We start from the raw sequence: 22,758 nt of genomic DNA, 5'->3' as shown, positions 1-22,758 counted from the left end.
TAATGACAGAAGTTTGAGTGGCCTTTTATGGTCGAAATATTGTGAATTTGGGCAGTTTTGTCACTCTTAGTTCATATGTTTTGCTTCATTGCTTACTGGCAAAATGTTCAAAACTATAAATTTAAAACACACTCTAGTGGTGCTGTATTATCAGGAAAGAGAATCAAAGAACTTTTGCATAGTCCTAAAAATGTGTGCAAGGGACCTATGATCTGAAAACAGTCTAAAGGTAAACTTAATCCGTCACTGGCCAAATGCATTTTCTTTGAATGTGGGTTTCAATGCAGTTTCAGTGAATGTGAGTTTCAAAAGCAGAGAAGTTTTAATGCCAAGTCTATTTTCACTGGGAGACAGATACAATCAGAGTTTGTGATATAAAATTTGAAATAAAAGTTTTAAATTAAATCCAAATATCTGTAATCACTGTAGAAGTAAAGCAGAAAACAGTATGAACACAAAGTTTTGAACAGTGTTATGGCAATTGGGGAGAAATAGCCAACTAATGGGACTGGAATGGCCAAGTGGCAGGGGGTGTTTGATCCAAACACAATGTACGCACACTGCCACATTTTGTTTACAAAAAAAAAAAAAAGCACTGATGCTACGTAATACATTCTTTGTTTCACATTAATCCGATGACGGTCTATTTTTTTAATTCAAATGTTTCTTTATTTATATTAATTAATATCAATCGAAAATATAGGGAACCTCCAAAATATTTCCTTTATAAAAGGGGTCCTCCATCTTGCAAAGTTTTAGAACCACTGGTTTATTTGATAAAAATTTCAGTAGACTAAACATTTTAGGAGTCTTGGTGGCATCAGTTCTGAAAAAGTCCCTATGAGAAAAAAATTGCTAAACAAAATGCATTTATAATATTTACCCTGTTTTCAGCTGTCTTCCTTTTAAGCATTTCCAGCTCTTCTGCCATATCTGGGTGCAGCAGACAAATATTAACTTAAAATCCAGCAAACTTAGAAAGACATGTCTCACAGTACATCCATATAGCAGGCAGGCATTATTAATTGCATACTTCTGTTGTCAACAGCTTTTCTGGTACTTACATTAACATAAACCACAGCAAGATTTCAAATAGCTAAAGCAAAAACTGTTCCACACAATGTTTATCCAAGCAAAAAACACAAACTACAGCAAAGCCTTCAGAAACCTCTACACTGAAAATAAAAAAGCAGCTTTAGGTGCGCACACCCGCACAAAAGGTTACAATCCAGCAGGATAAAAAACAAATGTTTATTACGAGTGTTCAATTAAGCGCTTTTGTCTGTAGCAATCAGGACTTTTTCAGAATCTTCTACAACCTTGTACATGTAATTGGTATCAATAAGTCATTGTTAGGATCCAGTGAGAGTCGTATATATTCATTTAACACTCAAAGTTTAATATAGTATAAAATAAAGGATAAGTATGTGTTAGTAGCAGTTGTATTATTAATTCAGAAGTCTGTCAAAAAAAATGTAGTGAAGATCAAGAACAAAGCTTGACAGACCTCGAACAACTGTAACCACAGGTGGTGATTAAAGAAATAAAACCACGCATTAAGAGTGCAATGCTGGAGAGTGTGCAAATGCAGAACAACAACTGACTGCCATTATGTACCGGAGTCTTCTTCTTTCAGCTTTTCCCAGTTAGGGGTCGCCACAGTGGATCTGTCCGCTCATGATTGGCAGTGGAGTTTTACGGTGTCGAGTTGCCAGCCCAGCGCCCAACCTTCCACAGAAGGCACACACACACACACACACACACACACACACACACACACACACACACACACACACACACACACACACTCACACCTAGAGCCAATTTAGAGTGTCCAATCCAACTACTGCATGTCTTTGGGATGTGGGAGGAAACCGGAGCACCCGAAGGAAACCCACGCGACCACAGGGAGGACATGCAGACTCCGCACAGAAGGCACCCCAGCCGAAAATCGAACCGGAGAACCTCTTGCTGTGAGGCGGCAATGCTAACTGCTGCACCACCGTGGCCACCCAGCCATTATGTCCCAGAGTAATGTTTTGAAATCCTTTCATGCATACAACTGCAAACTTTATTACATTATAAATGGCTTTAGACAGATCTATGTAAAGCAGATACATAGAGAAAAGTGTAACTGTATTTCACAAAAGGCTGAATGCATAGTGAACACAAATCAATGGGCATGTTCTTGGCATTTCATAAGCCGCAACAATTAACCATTTTTTTTTTAACTTTTAATAGTAAACTTATATTTCATTTAAAAACCTTAGTTATTTTCAACCTTGCTTTTCTTCACCAATACAGTTGTTCAAGAGCAGTTAGGTATGCAACTACTCAATCCACCACGCCTGTTTAAACAGCAGTAATGCATCTGACTGCTGACACTATCACAGCTGTTAAGACGAGTTAATGCATACACACACACACACACACACACACACACACACACACACACACACACACAGCTGATCCCACCAAAGTTATGTACACAGATGCACTGTTGATCCCACCACAGCTTTTCAGGAGCAGTGAGATGCACATCCTCCCCCCTGCTGATCCTACTACACTTGCTCTGGTGCAGTGATGCGCACACAGATATTCACACACCACTGATCTAACCACAGCTGTTGAACAGCACTAATGAACACACACTCATCTAAACATTGCAGATCCCAACACAGCTGCTCAGGAACAGAGATGCATAGACATATACAGCTGACCCACCACAGCTGCTTAGGAGCAGTGAAGCACACACACACACACACACACACACACACACACACACACACACACACACACACACACACACACACACACACACACACACACACACACACACCATGCTAACTCCACCACAGCTGTTCAGGTGCAGTGAGGCACACTGCTGACTGACACTACAGCTGTTCAGAAACCGTGAGGCATACATATACACAGTGCACAGTGCTCATCCCACTACAGCTGTTCAGGAGCAGTCAGGCACACACTCACCTGGCTGATCCCACTACAGTTGTTGAGGAGCAGTGAGACACACACACACGCTGCTGATCCCACCACACCTGTTCAGGAGTAGTGATGCCACATGCGCACCACTGATGCCATCACACTCATCCATGATCAGTGATGCACTGACACCTCTGGTCTGACCACAGCTGTTCAGGAGCACAGACACACATGCACACCTGGCTGATCCCACTACAGCTGTTCAGGAGCACTGAGGCACACAGACACACACACTGCCGATACCAACACACCAGAGATTGTGAACATCGATACAAAACATGGCCGAATCCACCACATCTATTTAACAGCAGTGATACATACACATTCTGCTGATTCCACCACAGCAATTTAGGAGCAGTGATGAGTGCACGCACACACACACACACACACACACACACACACACACACACACACACACACACACACACACACGTGCCTGAACCCAACACACTGGTTCAGGAGCAGTGGATGAAACTGTAACCTATTTAGATAATATTCATACAATCAAATAGGACAAAAAGAGAATAATTAAAAACTTTAAACAGTACTACAGACTCAGATGTGCTGTTTATGTCAAGTCAAGTTAAGCAGGGAGAACAGTGAGATAACTTAAAAAAAGAACTGTGGATATGCTGAAAGGATGGTAGAGTGGAACTATGTCTACTCAAAGTTATACTAAGGGTTACTTCAATAAGGCAAACTTTAACAGAGCCCGAGAATCACAGTATATAAAGTGTATACCTTGAAAATCTAAGGAGCGTCATTGTAGCAAGCTGTGTGTTTGGAGGGGGGGGGGGGGCTGAGTATAGGACCAGCCTTGTAAAAAGATACCCTATACCAGTGGTGCACAACCTTTTTGTGGGGAGGGCCACTACACTAATTCTTAATGCATCTGCGGGCCGCCTCAAAACATAGTAAGTTGTTACGAGTTAACAACAGGTAACAGTGACTGGCATTTTTACTGAAGACAGCAGTCATGAAATTGCCCATTTTCTACATCAACTTTGCATTTATCTTTATTCTGGATTGCAGCCATGACTTATTACAAACTCCGAGTTACAACTGTTTATAGACAAGTTATAAACAACAAAGAATAGTTAATTCCACAGCTAAAATAAGAGGTGTGCGCAACTGCGGTCAATTAGGTAAGTAAGCACATTCATAGGTAGGTACTAGGCTATTGGCCCTAGGGCCTTCACAAAGCATAGCCAAAAAGGTACCCCGGCTTTCGCCACCCAAGAAAATTAGTTTCCTGTGCCCCTGTCAAGAAGAGCCACAGAAGTGACCCCCAGGGTGAATTTCCTATTTCCCATCCAGTCATAAAGATTTTTCTTGAAAAGTGCTAATGAGGAGCTATGTTTGACATAGATAGGTAGTCTGTTCCAGAGTATGGGAAGTCTCTGGGACAGGAATCTATCCCCTCCAGCATGTTCTGTTTATTGTGGTGACTAGGTTTAGGTCCCCAGAGTGTGTAGCTAGGTGGGATTTCTTTAAGTGGAGCATGTCTGGATTTAACACAGCTTTGTATGTTAGGCAGAGATCGCCTCTGAGTAGGCGATATGCAACGGAGTAAAGCTGGAGTTTTTTGAGACGGTCTGCGTAGGGCTCTGTTTGAGGCCAGTAATCCTCTTTGTGAGGTATTTCTGCGGCCTTTCCAGTTGTTGTAGATGTCTTGTGAGGTACATACCAAAAGGGGCGTTGTACTCTATAATGGGTCTAACGAGTGATGAATAGAGGGAAACAATGACCTCTTTTTTTCTGGATGAGAAACCTTTTGTGATGAGGTGTGCCATGTAGAAGGATTTCCTGACCACTGTGGCGATGTGATTATCAAAGAAGAGACTACTGTCCACCTGTGTCCCAAGGTCTCTTATCACACTTTCGGTGTTAAGTAAACTACCGCCTAGTGGTAGTTCATGGGTACAGAGTTTTTACCAAAGGGGATGACCATGCACGTTTTGACATTGAGCTTGAGGCTATGACTTTGACACCAGGCATCTGTCTCAGTGAGGCCTTTTTGTAGGATGTCTACACCATTAGGTGTTTTGATTATGGCTCCTAGTTTTCAGTCATCTGCAAACTTGGTCAAAGACCTTCTGTGTTAGCCTGTACTTCAGAGAAGTAGATACCAAATAGGAGAGGGCCCAGGACAGAACCCTGTGGTACTCCACTTGTCACTGGTTTGAAGTCTGACTTGGAGTCTGCTACTTTCACAGTGTGGGATCTGTCAATAAGCCAGTTGGCAACCCATCTTGTGACAGAGGGATTTATAGCTTAGTGAATTTATCTATAATTCCAGAGTGGGGGATGGTGTTGAACGCCTTGGCGAGATCTAGATAGGCTGCGTGGAACCACCTTACCCTCATCTATGGCTTTGGTGACTGCTTCAAAAAAGTCTATCAGGTTTAGGAGACATGATCTGCCTTTTACAAACCCAAGCTGTGTAGGGTCCAGAGTTTGGAGATCTCCAATGTCTTTGTTTATGAGTTCCATGATGATACGTTCCATTGCCTTGAAGACCAGGCTCGTCAGGCTAATGGGGTGGTAGTTCCCAGGGTCCGTCATGGCTCCCCCCTTTGTGGAGTGGGAAAACTGTCACGATGCGCCATTCAATGGGCACAAAGCCTGAGGTGAGGCTATGACTGAACATGGTACTTAGATGGTGTGCCAGTTCATTATGTAGTCCGTGTAGAAGGCAGCCTGGGATGTTGTCAGGTCCCATGGATGCTGTGTTCTTGGCTTTGGAGAGTAAGGTTTTTACCTATGCAGTCGTGATTACAGGAATTTTGCATTCTTCCGGTATAGAGATGGGCCCTTTAGGGGGTGAGAGGGGGGTAAAGTTAGCACTGAGCCCATCTGCCAGGATGTGGGCAATATCAGTTGGTTCTGTATATTTAGTGCCACTGTGCTGTAACTCAGAGTAGATCTGAGTGTTGGCATGGAGATTCTTGACATAGCTATAGAATGCTTTGTGGATGTCTTCAGAATCAGTGGCAATTTTGTCTTCATAACTAGCTTTGGAGGATTTTATGAGGGATCTCAGCTTCTTACTGAGACTGACCAGGGAGTTCCTCCAATCATGGGATTTTACTCTTTTTTGCAACAGTTTCTTTCTTCTGTTGCAGACTTTGTTTATGGCAGAAGACCACCAGATTGGCTTCCTTTTTTGGAGGACAGCATCTTGGCTCTGTAAGGGATAGCATGATCCATGCAATCGTGTAAGTGCTTATAAAGTGCATTTGTGTAGGATTCAGCAGTCGTACCTCTACTGTTCATCTGCATGGGTGTCATGAAGTTTGCCACTTCTGTCTTAAGAAGTGTGAAGTTGGCTTTGGAGAATTTTTTTGCGGTTGTTTCCCTAATGGGGGGTGGGGGCAGGATGTGGATGTCTAGGGTGATTAGCTTGTGGTCGGATCCGACCAACGAGGAATTGACCTCTGGTGTAGAACACCGGTTGCCCATGTTGGTGATGACCAGGTCTAGGATATTGCTGCCCTGGTAGGTGTGTGGATAAGTTGATCCAAGGCGTTGGAATTTATGAATTCCAGAAAATGTTGAGCAAAAGAGTTGGTACACGAGTAGTTTTCCCAGTTAATAGTGGGGTAGTTGAAATCACCCATTATTAGGTTGTTGGGTTGTACCCTAATATTTTCCAGTGTATCAAGAAAAGAGGAGTGGGAATCCTGGGGCATGATTGGGGGTCTGTACCAAGCTACAATCTGGATTGCAGTCTTGCCCAGAGTTAGTTGAACATGGATAATCTCGGATGCATTATGCTGAGCAACTAGCTTGGAGGTGTGGATGTCCTTAATGAATATGGCCTCTGCCTTTAGTGTTTCAGTCCGGGTTAGGTGTCCAAAAGGTGTGGTATGAATTATAGCCTGGTAATGCAGGGGTGCTCTCTGGAGCTTTGAATCAGGTCTCTGTCACTGCACAGATGTTGATGTTCTCCATTTTAAGGAGTGTCTCGAGTGAGTGCATTCTGAGGTTTAGACGTGCTGGAAAGTTTGTGTGACGTGCTGGAAAGTTTGTGTGACTGGAGTAAGGCATAGCATTTTTTCACTTTTTCTTACAAATTTTTGGTTACTCTCTGGGGGTTGGATGGTGTTGCTTTGAGGGCCGGATTTGGGCTGGACGTTGTGCACCACTGCCCTATACAGTACTAAAGAATTACATATAAACACAACTAGTACAACTGCTTAATGAAACCTGTATAAAAGTGGAGAATTAAAGTAGGCTCACTGGTGAGAGCACAGACATGTATTTCATTGGATAAGCCTGTTCCACAGCACATTAAGAATAGCTTACTTAAAAAGAAAACAGTGTTAAAGGTGTCTGATGGTAGTTACGCTGCAGATCTACAGGCATTCAAGAGTAGACAATGTGCTCTGGGTTCAACTTCCCAAGATGAAACATGTTGAACTAGGTCTGTTGTTTCCTTAAAAGTTACTTTCCTTTTCTTTAATAAAGGAAATTTCTAACACAAGTAAGTTTTACACCTCATATAACATAGCCTTCCTACTGCAAGTACAGATGTGTTTAATGTTCCATTTCTCCTGTTCTGTGTTACTAAACTCATAATGTGTTTCTGAATACTGTGATGTAGTTTATGCAGAGAGATTCCTTGTTAGTTACACTATGTAAAACATTTGACTCAGTAAGATTTAACTCCGTAATCAAAGCCTACCTCTTACCCCATTATACAAATAAAAATGCATAAATAAATAAAACTGGGACAAAATACATATAATACAATGACTGCTCACTGCTATTCAAACATGAGCATGCTAATTGGACAGCCCAACCACAGTGTCCTTTATAAATTGAGAAAAGTCTGACCGCTGAAGTACCACTGAGCAGCCAGACTTTCTACTGGTATATAGTGGAGGACAGCAAATTACATTAGGTATGTACTGCTAAACTAAACAAACAGAGACACAGCAGCTATACCAGATTTTCCTTGTATTTCTCTTCTGTCCCTCGTAAAATGACTTGTTAAAGATTACAAAAAACAGCAACAGATTCTCTTTTCTCCACTGCTTCTCCTGCACTGTACTGATGTGGTTGTCAAGCATTCAGTCTTGTGTGCGTGCACAGTATGTCAGCCTACAGAAGAAAAGACTACACAGAAGACTGAAGTGCCGTTGTACAATGACACCATTTAAGAAACGTAAGCGAGTTTTCCTTAAATAATGTCATTACATAAAAGCAATAATCCACTCCTGTTTGTGGGCATATCAGGATTTAACCATGGTTGGCTTTATTCAATCACTTATGCTTCACCCTCATGATCAAAACACACCAACCATGGGTAAATCCTGATATACCCACGTACAGTCGGGGATTACTTCTTAAACGTGTGTGTTGTACTAACATCCAAGCAAAACTCTTGAATTCAAAAATAATGCAATGAAAAACATGGGAAACTGAGTGCACAAAAAAATAAAACAGAAATGCTCTAAAATGGTTTCTACTCGGTAGTGAATTAAACATAATTAATATACAAAGCTGTTAATGACTGAACAATAGCAAACACTGACCTCACGAAAAGCAATGAGAAACATGCTTCAGAGGTTCAGACTACTTGACGTATCCCATAGCTCCAAATCTCATTTTATACTAACATTTAATTCCAATATATATATATATATATATATATATATATATATATATATATATATATATATATACACACACACACACACACACACACACACACACACACACACACACACACACACACACACACACACACACACACACAGTGCTGGAAATAAAAGCAGGACTCTCACTTGTACTTACTTCTTTGGAGAGGTAATAATGGAGCTCAGAGATGAAAAGCATGAGCATGATCAACCCACTGACAATGGTCACTGCAAGTAAACAAAAAATAAATGTTGAAGTGATGATTTCCGTCAGTAGTATTAATCACTATATCACAGAAACAAAATGCTTTGTGTACATGTTTATTAAATGTTCACTTACTTCTGAGAACCCAATTAAGATACAATATCAGGTTCTATAGGGTCCAATTCTTATATAAATGGGCTGGCAAACTAAGATGTTACTTGTTTGAATGACTTAAAATGTATTTATTTTTTTGTTTAAAACTGTGTAAGACTCATTTTGCACACTTTCCTATTTTAAGGCAGAATTTGCTCAAATATGTAACAAGCAAGTGATAGCTGTAGAATTCAAATAACATATCTGCAGAACGTTCTGTACACATACATCAGTTCTATAAGCCAGATGCTCAGCACAGAGGTCTGGCCCTGATTATACCTATTCAACTAATTATCCATGTGCTGGAAAAGCCAATCAAGGCAGGATGGAAGCAACTACCAGGAAAAAAGCATGCCATTTTCAGGGGGGTAAGAGCTTAGTGCTACAGTTCAGGAGGGGAGGTGGAAATACTGCTACAAAATATATGATTGGTCAGTACCACAGCAGTGTTCCACAGCCTCTCTGCCGACTTACAAATATCCTATGTTCCATAACATACCGGACTACCCCTACATACCCATACACACTACATCAACCCAGTACAAAGTACAATGATGCTTATCTGTCTAAATAACAAAACTTTAAAAAACAGCAATTACACCGATTTACAAATGCTAAACGGGTTGTTGGTCCCACTTCACATTGTAGTTTTCTGCTGACCATGTTTTGATGCACTTCATGTACATTAAACTTCACACTTTTCCTCTGCCAAGCAGTACTAACCACCCAGCTAAATAGGAGTGTAATGATCACCTTTGAATGTTGTCATTACTAAGCTGCAGATAACATCCTAAACATCACATACTAACAATCTGCGAATGAAAACTGTCTGACCTCATAGTATGGCTCCAAACCCCACAGAGTATATAAAGTTTCAACAGCACAATAATAATTTATAAAAAAAAAAAAAAAAAAAAAAAAAAAAAAAAAAAAGACTTCTAGCAGCACTTTCATGAATGCAGTTTTCCACAGCATTTTGTTTTCGTGAACAAGCACCCCATTCATCATAATTTTCAAAATTATATGTATATGCAATGGAAATGCAAGGGCAGAGCAAAACTTCTTGACAACTACAGCACTTCACTGCATGACAAATAATGGTAGCAGTCTACATGTAAAACAATCATGCAATACTGCAGTACTAAATGGATATCCTGGCACACAGACAATTCCGCATTCAGGTAAATATCAGCAAAGCTCTGAATCACAGAGTAACTGTTGGTACAATGCACTTGATTTCAGGAAAGACTCCTTCAGCAGTCTTGAAAGGGTAACAGATCATTAAAGTGGACAGAAATCTGTTAAACAGAGCAGGATTATGACTGAAAGTGCAATGCTTCATGTGGACGTGACAGGGGTGTGGCATAATTCAGGGATCAGCTCCACAGCCGGTTCTTAACAATGCTACTATGTTAGGTGAGATTGTTCCTGTCTGCTGGCAAGTGTTAATGAGTTAAAGGCTTGAAGAGGCAAAATTAACCAATACGCCAAATATACAGAATTTTCACAAAACAGGAAAAACAGGATGTCTACAAATGATAAACTAAAACTAACACAGCAAATGCAACATGAGTTGGCAAAAAAAGACAAAGTTAAAACGCCATTACAATTGTAATTTACTGCAATTTCTTATTTCTCTCTTACTGCAAGAAATTTGTATGCATTCACATATTTCTAAATTGAATATGTACAATATGGGCGGTATTCACAATCATTTGTACATGTGTGCAGCTCCCACTTGCAGACACTCAAACACAGTGCACTTCAAGATCCAGTGTTGTACTCAAACACACATATATATGCATATGAATGTATGTATGTGTACAACACACAATGTGTGCGTGTGTGCGTGTGTGTGTGTATAAACCTCCAGAAGTTGCAAGACAAGTCATATGTAAATGAGACTTATAACAACATGGAAATAATAGAAAGTATGTAAATGCTGCGTTAATTATATGCTAAATCATTGTTCCGTAACTTCGCTCTTTTCAACTTCGGGTTGTACCGGTTGACGAAAGAGCATTTGCTCTTAAGTCGCTTTGCTCTTCTAATATAGACCCACTTATAACATACTACAATATTGAAGAATAGGTAGTTCCTGAATGGTTTCGTACAAACAGGGAAATTATAAGAGCTTTGGTAAATTAGTATGCCTCACAAACTTAAACTGGGAGAATGAATGGTTTTCTTATACATGTGAATACCAAAATATTTATAGCTCTCACTATACTTGTCACAGGACTGCGGTGGTGGTGCTGCGGTAGCGTTGTCACCTCACAGTAAGACGTTGTCCCGTTCGATTCTCAGCTAGAGCGTCTTCTGTGTAGAGACATGCATGAATGGGTGTACCTTCGTTGAAGGTTGTGCGTCAGAGATGGCAACTCGGCAATTGAAAATCTACTGCCAATCATTAGCGGACCGGAGTTCCGCTGTGGCGACCCCTAACCGGGAAAAGCCGAAAGACACAACAACTATACTTGTCATAGGGGCTTTCCAGAGACAAGTCTGGGGGCACACACAGATTTCAGCCTTTAGGTTACTGCAGCAGTTTCTCAAAGTTATTCTAGCCCTCTTGGATAAGCATGTCTACATTCCACAAACCAACAGTTGACAACTACTACTGTGTGCGCTTTTTATGGATTGCACTCATGTAGCTATCAGGGCCCCACTAGGTCCACAGGGAGAAAGGTACAGCAACAGGAATAGCTATCATTCCATAAACTGCCAGGTAGTGCGTGATGCATACTGCTACATTACCAACACCTCTGCCCAGCATCCTGGTACTGCCCATTACTCCCATATTTGGCATGCAAACTTTCTCTATTATCACTTTTTGCATGCATGGATATATACCACATGGACACCTGGTAGCCAAGCACAGTACAAGTCAACAAACATCCCATAGGCAATTATATCGAAGTGAAAAAGGTGTAATGCATAACTACCCCATCTCCACAAGCCCCCTCCTTTTCCAGGTGATGTAGGCTACATACTTAAACCTTGACTTATGACACCTGTTTGTAACCCAGAGAGAGGTGTGAATGAATATTACAATACTTTCTTGACAAGTTCCTGCAGAGTCATTGAGTGAATGCTCGGCCAGCTTAAGGCTCATTTCTCTTGCCTGGATAAGTCTGGCTGGGGGATCTCTGCAGTACAGTCCAGACACTGTACTACTAAGTAAGCACTCTCGTACTAAGTAAAGCACTACATCCACCTTCCACCCCTGTGAATATCCACTTCCCTTAAAGGCACAGCACTCCCTTATACTGTTCTAGCATGTCGAGTGGTACATTACTGGCGTCCTCTCCAGTTCAGCTGGTTAATCTGGGTATCTTGAGACAATGCTACAATTGTCTCATGTACACAGACAACCCTCTCCTCCTCCCAACAAACACAAATACATGTGAGAGATGCAACTATATAGCCAAACTGGAGGCTGAACTCTCTCAGCTCAGGGCTGGCATGACCAGACAGGAGGAGATGGTAACCACACACACAACAAACCCAGTCCCACATAGACCTACCATAACTGCAAACCAAACACATAAAAACACAAAGATATACTCGGAGGCTCTAATAAAAAATTTACCAAAACAACAGAGGCTCCCAAAGCAGACATCCAAAAATCCACCACCTCAAAACAAAACACATGCAACACATACTTCAATAAATCAGTGTGTCAACCAATCACAGCCCTTAAGGCCAAACACCATGCCTGATACACTAGTAATAGGTGACTCTATAGTCAGACACACTGATGTCCTGCTGACCAGGCTGAACAAGGAGAGGGTGACTGTGAGCTGCCTATCGGGAGCTAGGATCCGCCACATAACACACGCACTCAGGTCACTCCAAAGCAAGTACAAATATGACTCCGTCATTGTCCATGCTGGCGTGAATGACCTGAGACGTACCTCCCTGGACTACATGAAGAGACAGAGGAGCTCTCCGATTATGTAGCCCAGGCTGGTATGATCCTGACCCTGAGCAGCATCTTGCTCTCACCAAGAATGATGCCACAATACAAAGACAAGATGATCAGCTTTAATAATTGGCTCGAGTACTGGTGTCATTCTAAGGGGATCCAATGTCTGTCTGCCTGGGATGACATGTTGGACAAGCCACGCTGCTTCGCAAGGGATGGCTTACACCTGTCACCACTGGGCTTCCGGATATTGGCCAAAAGCTCTTGCCACCCCCATAGTGCCTTTTTTAGGCAAGGCTCAAAAGACAAACCCACCTCCTTAGAAAACAAAAATGGAAAAAAACTAAGGGTAATGCTGCTCAACGCCAGAAGTCTAAATCTCAAGATGCAGGCACTCGATGCACTCTTCAGCATGGAGAACACTGACGTCTGTGCAGTAACTGAAACCTGGTTCAAGGCTCCTGAGAGCACCCCAGCACTACCAGGCTATACCTCGTATCATGCTTTTCGGCCCCAAAACCTGGGCCAAACCACAAAGGGAGGGGGAGTGTCCATATTCATCAAGGACACCCACACCTCCAGGTTAGTAGCAACACATGAAGCATCAGACACCATACAGGTGCAACTAACCATAGGCAAAACTGCTATACAACTGGTAGCATGTTACAGACCACCCTCCCAATATCAGGAACCCCACTCAGCCTTCCTGAAGACATTGAAGGATATGAATGTATCACAAAATACCATCATACTGGGAGACTTCAACTACCCAAACATAGATTGGGTACATTATTCTAGCCCTAACACCCTAGCCCAAAGGTTCCTGGAATTCATAAATTCAAATGCATTGGAACAACTAGTCACCTCTCCCACTAGGGAAGATAATATACTAGACCTGATCATCACAAACATGAGGACAAAATGCTCCACACCGGAGGTATACCCCTCACTAGTGAGATCTGACCACAAACTAATCACCCTGGATATACATATCCCACCTCCACGCCCAGCACAAAAGACCACAGTGAAAAACTTCTCAAAAGCAGACTTCACTCTTCTTAAGACTGAGATGGTATCCTTTAAGCCCACTGGGCCAGTGGATACCACATCCCACAATGCCGAAACCTTCACAAATGCTTTCTATGGACATCTCCAAGAATGCATGGATCATGCAATCCCAAATAAATCCAAGTCCCTCTCCACCAAAGGCAAGCGTCCTGTCTGGTGGACCTCAGCCATTAACAAATTGTATAACAAAAGAAGGAAGCTACTGCACGTCAGAGCAAAATCCCATAAAGGGAAGACATCTTTGATCAACATTAGCAGAAAACTACGTTCTCTCATAAAAACATCCAAGGCCAACTTTGAGAGAAAAATTGCTAAGGACACTAAAGATAACCACAAAGCCTTCTTCAGCTATGTTAGAAACCTGGGCAGAAACCCTCAGATATGCTCAGAGTTAGTTCACAACAACAAAAAATACACTGAACCCACAGATATTGCCAACATTCTGGCTGAAATTTCTCCCCTCCCTCACCCCCTAAAGAAGAAATACTTATCCCAGCTGAATGTAATCTCCCTGTCATCTCAGATGTCCAAGTGAGAACCACCCTCAACAAAGCTAAAAACACAGCATCAATGGGACCTGACGGTATCCCGGGTTGCGTGCTACGTGAACTCCAAGAGGAGCTAAACTGTTAGATTTTATGAATATAAGTCTGAAATTAATTATGTTGTAAATATGCTGAAAGAAAAGGCTTGCTTAAATGCAGAAACAGAGTTTAGTAATATGTGATCAGCAGTCATACTAAATGACCATGGCTTGGAAAAGGAATCTGCTGAATGGACATTTTTCCCTTACAGACTCAAACATGCAAGAGCAAAAATACAAAATCTGCTTTTAAAGAATGGACATTTTTCCCTTACAGACTCAGACAGGATGTATGCAAGAACAAAAATGCAAAATCTGCTTTTAAAGAACACTGACATGTTATTCTGCATATAAAAAATGGACACGATATGTTTCCTAAAACAACAGGATATGTTTATGACACTGTGACAATGTGTTTTCTCAAAAATATGTTTTTCTGCATGGAAAAACAGGATATGACACAAGAACAGATGTTTTTTATACAAAGATCCAAATAAAATACAGGATGTTCACACTGTCAGAAAAGCTGATCTCTGACAATGTGTTTTCTCAAAAATATGTTTTCTACATGGACATCAGGACACTGTTACAGGATATTCACACTGTCAGAAAAGCTGGTCTCTTACAAGACATTGTTAAACAAGGAAGCTTAGTATTGTTTCTACAGGATAAGCAATTCTCTAAAATAGAATACAGAACAATGTGTTTCCTCAAAAATATGTTTATGCATGACTAAAAAGTGTATATAAAGAGCTGTATAAATCCAGCTATGTTAGAGGTATGGTAGGGACACAAGTCCTAAGGTAAATGTTATATCTCTCACATCATCTGTACTATATGAGAAGTAAAGTTGGAACAGTACTTTTAAGCTGTAACGTGTTTCCGTTTGGTTTATTATAAAAAGTTATTGGTTACTGCTCTTAAAGACAAGTGCTGCAAAGTATATTCTCTCATCAGTGTATATTCTGCAAGTTTCTGTATGCAACAGACTGTGAATGCAAATATAACTAGACTTTGAATTTTAGCAGAATCCATAACACTTCAAATCCAGCCAGCTAGACTGAGTGTCTTAAGAACACATCAGATCCATCCCACAGCAAGAAGCAGCAAGCAGTAAGCAAGTAAAGTTCAAAATATTTTTTCATAAACCCGCACATAAAAATACTATTTAACCTTAGCCTTACTACAGGATATGTACCTGAACACTGGCGTACAGCAACAGTGGTCCCACTCCACAAAGGGGGTACCTCTACAGACCCTGGGAACTACCGCCCCATAAGCTTAACCAGCCTGGTCTGCAAAGCTATGGAAAGAAATCATTATGGAACTCAAACAGAGACATAGGGGACCTACAGACACTTGACCCCACCCAGTTCAGCTTTGTAAAGGGCAGATCCTGCCTTTTGAACCTGGTTGACTTTTTCGAAACAGTCACTAGAGCCATTGATGAGGGCAAAGCAGTCCATACAGCCTACCTGGACTTGGCTAAGGCCTTCGACACAATACCCCACTCAGGCATCATAGATAAGCTCAACAGCTTAAACATAAACCCTTATGTCACTAGATGGGTTGCAAACTGGCTAAAGGACAGAACCCATAAAGTTAAAATCGCTGGAGCAATGTCAGACTCAAAGCCAGTCACAAGTGGTGTCCCACAGGGATCTGTCCTAGGACCCCTCGTTCGGCATTTATTTCTCAGATGTTAAAGCAAACATGGGAGGGTTGTGGCTGACAAAGTTCGCAGATGACTGCAAACTAGGCGCCATAGTCGATACACCAGCGGACACATACATCCTACAAAAAGGCCTCACAGAAACGGACAACTGGTGCCAGAGTCACGGCCTTAAACTAAAGGCCAAAAAATGTATAGTCATCCCCTTTGGGAAAAGCAAAGTACCCACAAATTATCACATAGACAGCAACCCACTGAGTACGGAAAAAGTAATCAGAGACCTAGGGACCCAAGTCGAAAGTGACCTCTCATTTGACACCCACGTTGCCAAAGTGGTTAGAAAAACATTCTACCTTGCACACCTCATCATGAAGGGATTCACATCCAGATCCAAGGATGTCATTGTACCCCTATACTCCTCCCTCATCAGACCCATGATTCAGTACAATGCCCCATTTGGTATGTACCTCACCCGGCATTTGCAACAGCTGGAGAGACCACAAAAGTACCTCACAAGAGGATCAAGGGTCTCCAACATATGTCTTATTCTGCCAGACTAAAGAAACTTCAGCTCTATTCAGTAGCATACCGCCTGCTCAGAGGTGATCTCTGCCTGACGTACAAGGCCATGTCCAATCTGGATCTGATGGACATGCTCCACCTCAAAAAATCCAAATCCATCAGGACCACGAGAGCTAAAGACTTAAACCTTGGCACAAGTATGAATAGGACATGCTGGAGGGATAGATTCATAACCCAGAGGCTTCCCATGCTTTGGAACAAGATCCCAGTTCATATTAGGCAGAGCCCCTCACTGACTCTCTTCAAGAGAAATCTTGATGAGTGGATGGGGGATCATAAGTTTACCCCAGGGGTCACATCTGTGTCACTGCTAGACAGGGGCACAGTAAATTAATTCTATTATATAAGGGGACCTTCATTGTGTCACTACTAGACAGGGGCACAGTATTCTAAATTTATTCTGTACATTTTTGTACCATTTCATGGGGTGGCAAAAGCCACATCACTATGGCTAGGCTTACAAATGCCCCAGGGCAGATAGCCTAGTACTAAACTATGAAACAATTATTTCCATGCTGGTCACTAGTCAGACAGATGCATACTACAATAGTTTGTTACACTCTGCACAATATCATTTTGCAGTGGTAACCATCAGCACTACCACCTGCAGGACCTTTCACAGACTGTGCAGAGCCACCACAGCATCTAAAACTAGCAGCAGTGAGGACAGCAACTACAGACAGCAGTTGGCAGCAACATGACACCTACTTACGCTTTTGCATGGTACACAGATGCACAGGCAAAGCAATGGCATCAAGTCCACACTATGGGCTTTGATGACTATTACATGACAGTGTAAAGTTAGAAAGTTAAAACTTGGTGCATGCAGTGCATGGTCGACAAACATTGTACATCAGACATTCCCCCCACACACAGCATGCAGGAATATACATCTAACAAAGTCACAGCAATAAACATCCACACAGTGGTCACTGGAGAGAGAGAGAGAGACAGATGCATACTGCCAGGCACATCAGCAGAATAAGGGAGGCTTAAGTTGTAAATAGCACTGTGCAACAGAGCATGTCTGACAAAATGCAATCTAATTTCAAATACAGAAACACCCTCAACTATGTACATGAAGAAGATGTTCTGCCTTGTATAATTTCTGTGGTCCTGCACTTGCATGCGGAGAGACTATACTTACAGTGGTTTTGGTAATCTACAGCTGTGGACATTTTTTTTTAATCTTTACATATGTCCTGCTTTGCTGATGGCTCAACTGCCAGGAGAGTGATCAGAGGATGCAGGATAGGACATGCAACTCACATCTGGACTGTATCATACACAATGCGCCTGATGATAGGGCTGGTGAGCCACCATAGGAATGGGTGCCATCTCAAGAGCTTATGAGTTGCTATGGTGACATGACCTATGAGACGCTGTTGAGACCCTTGAAGGTGCCTGGCCATTACTGAGTGACCAGGACTGAGAGTTTTTTTCATATAACACAGAAGTTCAAGAACATCCAACACACTTGCTCTTTAAAGTTTCCACAACCAGGGATGCTGGGGCAGTCTGGCTAATACTGCTGCTTGTCTGACACTGCCTCCACACATGTGGACTTGCACTCTGCCTTGTATCACTGTGTCTGATGTGTGTGTGTCTGCCAAGTCCTCACAAGTAAGTGGAGAGAGGTGGACATGGATGCTGTATAATCAATGATGTTCTGCAGAAGATCACAATGGGTCTGTCCGTAGCTGACATCATTGTCATACACTGGTGAACACCTTCATGTATGTATACCTTGCAATACTCTCACCATCTCTACCTGACTCTCAACAGCAGTAACTTGTGGCTGGACAATGTACTTGCACATTTTGCTGCTGTACAGACAGGTCTCAGGAGCCAGTGGTGGTCATGGAGTTAATCAAGCACTCCTATGAACAGGCTGCACAGTGGGTATTCCAATGTTCACTGTCCTGTTCATCTCCAGAGGTCCCAAACATGGAGCTGATAGACAGTTGACGATTACATTCCATCTTGTGACAGCATGTACCCATGGTACACTACCTCTGGACCATGACTGACACTGGAGTAATCAGTCTGCTGTAGGGTTGGCATCACTGCCAGTATACTTTGCAACTTTGTACCACTATCCTCAGGCTGTGACATACAGGAGAATAATGGCATTACTGTCAACTACCACATGGCTGCCAACAACAGCCTGCTGTTCTGCCTCGTACTCTAGCATTGCTGCTGCAGTTGTTGACAGACCTGTGAATGAACACACTACTAATTAATATGAGCTGCACTCCTCATACATAAATGTATGTAACTGCGCATTTAGTGGGATGGATGAATTTAAGGAGTACACACTGTGTAATAGGTATCAAGTGGCTGTCTGTGTGTTACAGGCCCAATGATGATCTTGATATACCCATTTGACAGACATTTGTAGTCGTATGACTATCTGAACACAAGTTGGGTAACTGTTCCTTTGTCCCATTTCCAAATGTTCATAATGACCGGTTTTAGCAGCTGTGGACAGAGGAGCTGGATGGTCCAAGCTACTAGTATCAATGGCATCTTGGATTGTGCTGATTCCACCCTCATCACCTACAGAATCATGACCAAGAAGGGATATTAAATACTCATCATTTTGCATCAGGCCTTGCCCTGTGGAAGGGTCCCGACCAATAGCATTACAAACAAATGCATTCTGTCAGGCTTTACTCCTTGCACTGGACAATATGTCAGTTTCTCTCTTCCTACACCGTGCCAGTGGCATTTATATCTGCCAGAACTTGATTCCATTCTTCGGCAAGCTCTACCTCTCTAAGACTTCTACTACCATAGAAGCATCAGCCATACATCTTAATAGCCTCCAAGAGGAAATAGTTATCTTCAGGTGTCAAGTTATTACACCGGTGTCTTGGTCCCTGCTGTTGTAATATGTTGACCCCAGGAATAACTTAGTGGATGTTACTAGTTGTGGGACTGCCATACAACTCTTGGAATATGATGCATACCCCACCCTTCCACATGCATTTACTCTAATGTACCTTAGAACTGAATGGTATGGGTGAACAAATGGGGTGTGTGGCCTGCAAGGTATGTGAGGGTATGTGTGTGTCATTAGATTTCATCCTGTTGGTGTACAGTGGTCTGGCACATTTGCATTGCCAGCTGCCCAAGACACCAACAGATATACTGCTGTTTGGAGCAAATAACAGACAATTTCCTAAGTGCATAGACTCATATTTATGCATAGACTCATATTTACATATAAATGACAGTCTGAAATAATAACATACAGTTTACCAGTTTTCTGACATGTTTTCTGCCCTGTACTCTACTCCAGGAAAGGTTATGCATATATTTACCTTTACCTGTTGGATTACCATTTTCAACGTATTTGGTACTATTACTTTGTCTTTCTGATGAAAATGTAAGTGTGTGGCATACTGGTGCCAAGTGTGTGACATTCACTCTTTCATCTAATTTAAATCAGATTGTGACGTCTGTAACCAAATGAGGCTTTCTGCAAAAACAAAGTTATGAACTGCAGTACTGCCCACATGTACACAGCTCATGCTTCACACATGCACTGACCAACAATCACAAGTCAGCACACATTTCCTTTTGGCTCTTGCATGTACATGGCTATGCTTCACTTTAAAATTTTGTCCCTTGAGAAGGAAAACTGATGATGGCAGGTCCACAGTCAATTCACCTTTACCTCTGATTTCACTATTGCACTTTTACAGTTTTAAGATGTCAGTTCTCGGTTGATGCAGTACTGACCTTAAACTCAACTGACTAAGCATTCTACCCTTCTGCTACTGTTTCATGCTACAGCTGCCTGCACAGATTGTACAGTAATCCTATTTATTTTTTTACTTAATCATTACTGTACTCCACTTCTTTTCTGGGATATATCCCTTTGCATGCTCATGCACACAGCAGGATACACACCCTCTATAGAGAATGCTCTAGATGTCCACTTGTCATGTCAAAGTTGCCCCACAGCAGACATTAGAAGAGGGACATACACTCACCTGCACGTGTACACTCACCTGCACATGTACACTGGCACAGCCATTGCTGGCCAGCAAACAATGGAAGTTATAGGGTATATGATGAGGGCTGCTGCAGAGGTAGACAATATTTGTGGACAGACTGTCAAGAATTACATTCCATGGAGTGGCTTGTATCATTAGGTCATTTTTCCACATCATGGTGGCCTACGGCCATATGGGAAGAGAGATTTGTACTCTGTCCACTTGCCAGCCCTGTGGCTGCGACATTTACATCTCCTATCAGCATAATGTTCTTTTTATCATTTGATGACAATGTCCCTGCTATACTAATAATGCCCTTTCCTCCCCAGCACAGGATGAGACAGACTCCCATAGTTTCACGTACCACAGTTGGTTGAAGAGCCTGGACCCCACCCCTCGGTATGTGTTTATCCTTACACTCCTTAGCTTTCAATTCATATTTTTATAATTTGAAATGTATTCAATGTTTCACTTTTTTCCATTTGGTCTCCCTCTGGATTGCCACAACAGCCAAGTTACACTGCTGCAGTCAACCACTACTGTAGTTCGTGACTCAGCACTGTATGCAGAGCATCACAGAACTGCCTTTTCTAGGAGAAGCAGAGGTTTCTCTCCAGCAGGTAAGCCAGGGAGTGCACCTTCACCTAAACAGCACCAGCAGAATGCAATGGTAGAGGCTGCAGTACAGAGGCCAATGGCCTCACCACCACACTCGGGTAGTGGTCAAGTAACCAGTTTCTGGGCCAAATTTGGGCATGTATTTGTTCACATGCCCCCGCCATCCCCAATCCTCTGTGCACCCATCTTATTGTCATAGCCACTCCTTATTTGTTGTAGCACATCCTCTTCCATCACGAGCTGTTCACCCTCTGCTGGTTTTCCCCTCCCTTTATGAACATTCTATATTGTGGGTCATCCACCTAATCTGTCCTGTTATATGTTTTTGTCTTTACCCTTATTATCTTCCCTACCTGCCTTCCTTACCCTTGCTTCCCTATAAACCTTTGCTCTTCCCTTCATGTCCTATAGAAAAGAGGATCTTCCTCATAAAAACAATGCTACATGACTGCATATCTTGCATATCTGTACAGGAACTTGATTACATATAACAGGTGGTACAGTCAGGTTGGAAACTGTGGGAGAGATGGGGTGTATGAAAGGCTTTAAGGTAGAGCCAAGGTTATCAGCAATAATATTACAAACACACCCCTGAAGATAAGTTTGCAACAGATCTAGATGTTACTTCTGAGTTTCCTAAAGTTGAAGAAGGCCTTAGGTTGTTCTTACTACTGGAAGCAAGTCCATGTGATAACTGGCTTTGCACTCTTCAACCATACACCAGAGTGTCTTGTTTTTTTAAGTTGCTTTTGTGTGTAGGAGAGGGATTTTTTTAAACAATCTTCCTTTCCTTATTTACATTGGTGTTCCACCATACTGGCTTATTTTTGAATTTATTACTATGCTTGTGGCAGAGGAAAACAACTTTTCCTACACATCTCTTTATACGAGAGTAAAACTTTGAGCGGTATAATGGAATAAGGGGTGCATCATGAACGAGTCTGTTCAGTGGAACGTGCCTGCTATGCTTGTCCAGTATGTGTTTTAAGTAGTACTAAGTTGGCCTTAGAATAATCCCGAAATATTGAGTTTTTGTGGGTTGTGCTGTTTGTACTTAAGTTGAAGGTAATAGCCAAGTGATCACATTTTGCTGAGGAGGTAAACATAAATTGGGAGAACAAGTAACTGACATCCTTACAAACTGCTCTGTAAGACTAACACTCCTAGTGTGAGTAGGTACAGTTGGCATACAGAGCTGGTATGTGTAAAGTCAGTCAATCTCTGAACATATTTACTGGAGGTTGCAGACGCTTGTTAGTTGATAGACAGTTAATTAAATTCTTCCATAAAACAGTATTAG

At 42.0% G+C, this 22,758-nt stretch overlaps 1 protein-coding gene across 1 annotated transcript in view; it reads right to left on the bottom strand.

Moving 5' to 3' along the window:
- Window positions 1-22,758, bottom strand: part of ERGIC3 (ERGIC and golgi 3) — a gene marked incomplete in the record, with an annotated part of 681,165 nt that overhangs the window by 640,512 nt on the left and 17,895 nt on the right. Inside the window, 1 exon segment of the mRNA XM_044090101.1 lies at window positions 8,803-8,873. Within this exon segment, the coding sequence (XP_043946036.1) occupies window positions 8,803-8,873 (71 nt within the window).

The sequence above is a fragment of the Protopterus annectens genome, chromosome 12.part0 (genome assembly GCF_019279795.1).
Source record: "Protopterus annectens isolate FY-2018-M chromosome 12.part0, PAN1.0, whole genome shotgun sequence".
Lineage (NCBI taxonomy): Eukaryota > Metazoa > Chordata > Ceratodontiformes > Protopteridae > Protopterus > Protopterus annectens.
This window is presented reverse-complemented; position numbering and strand designations above follow the sequence as displayed.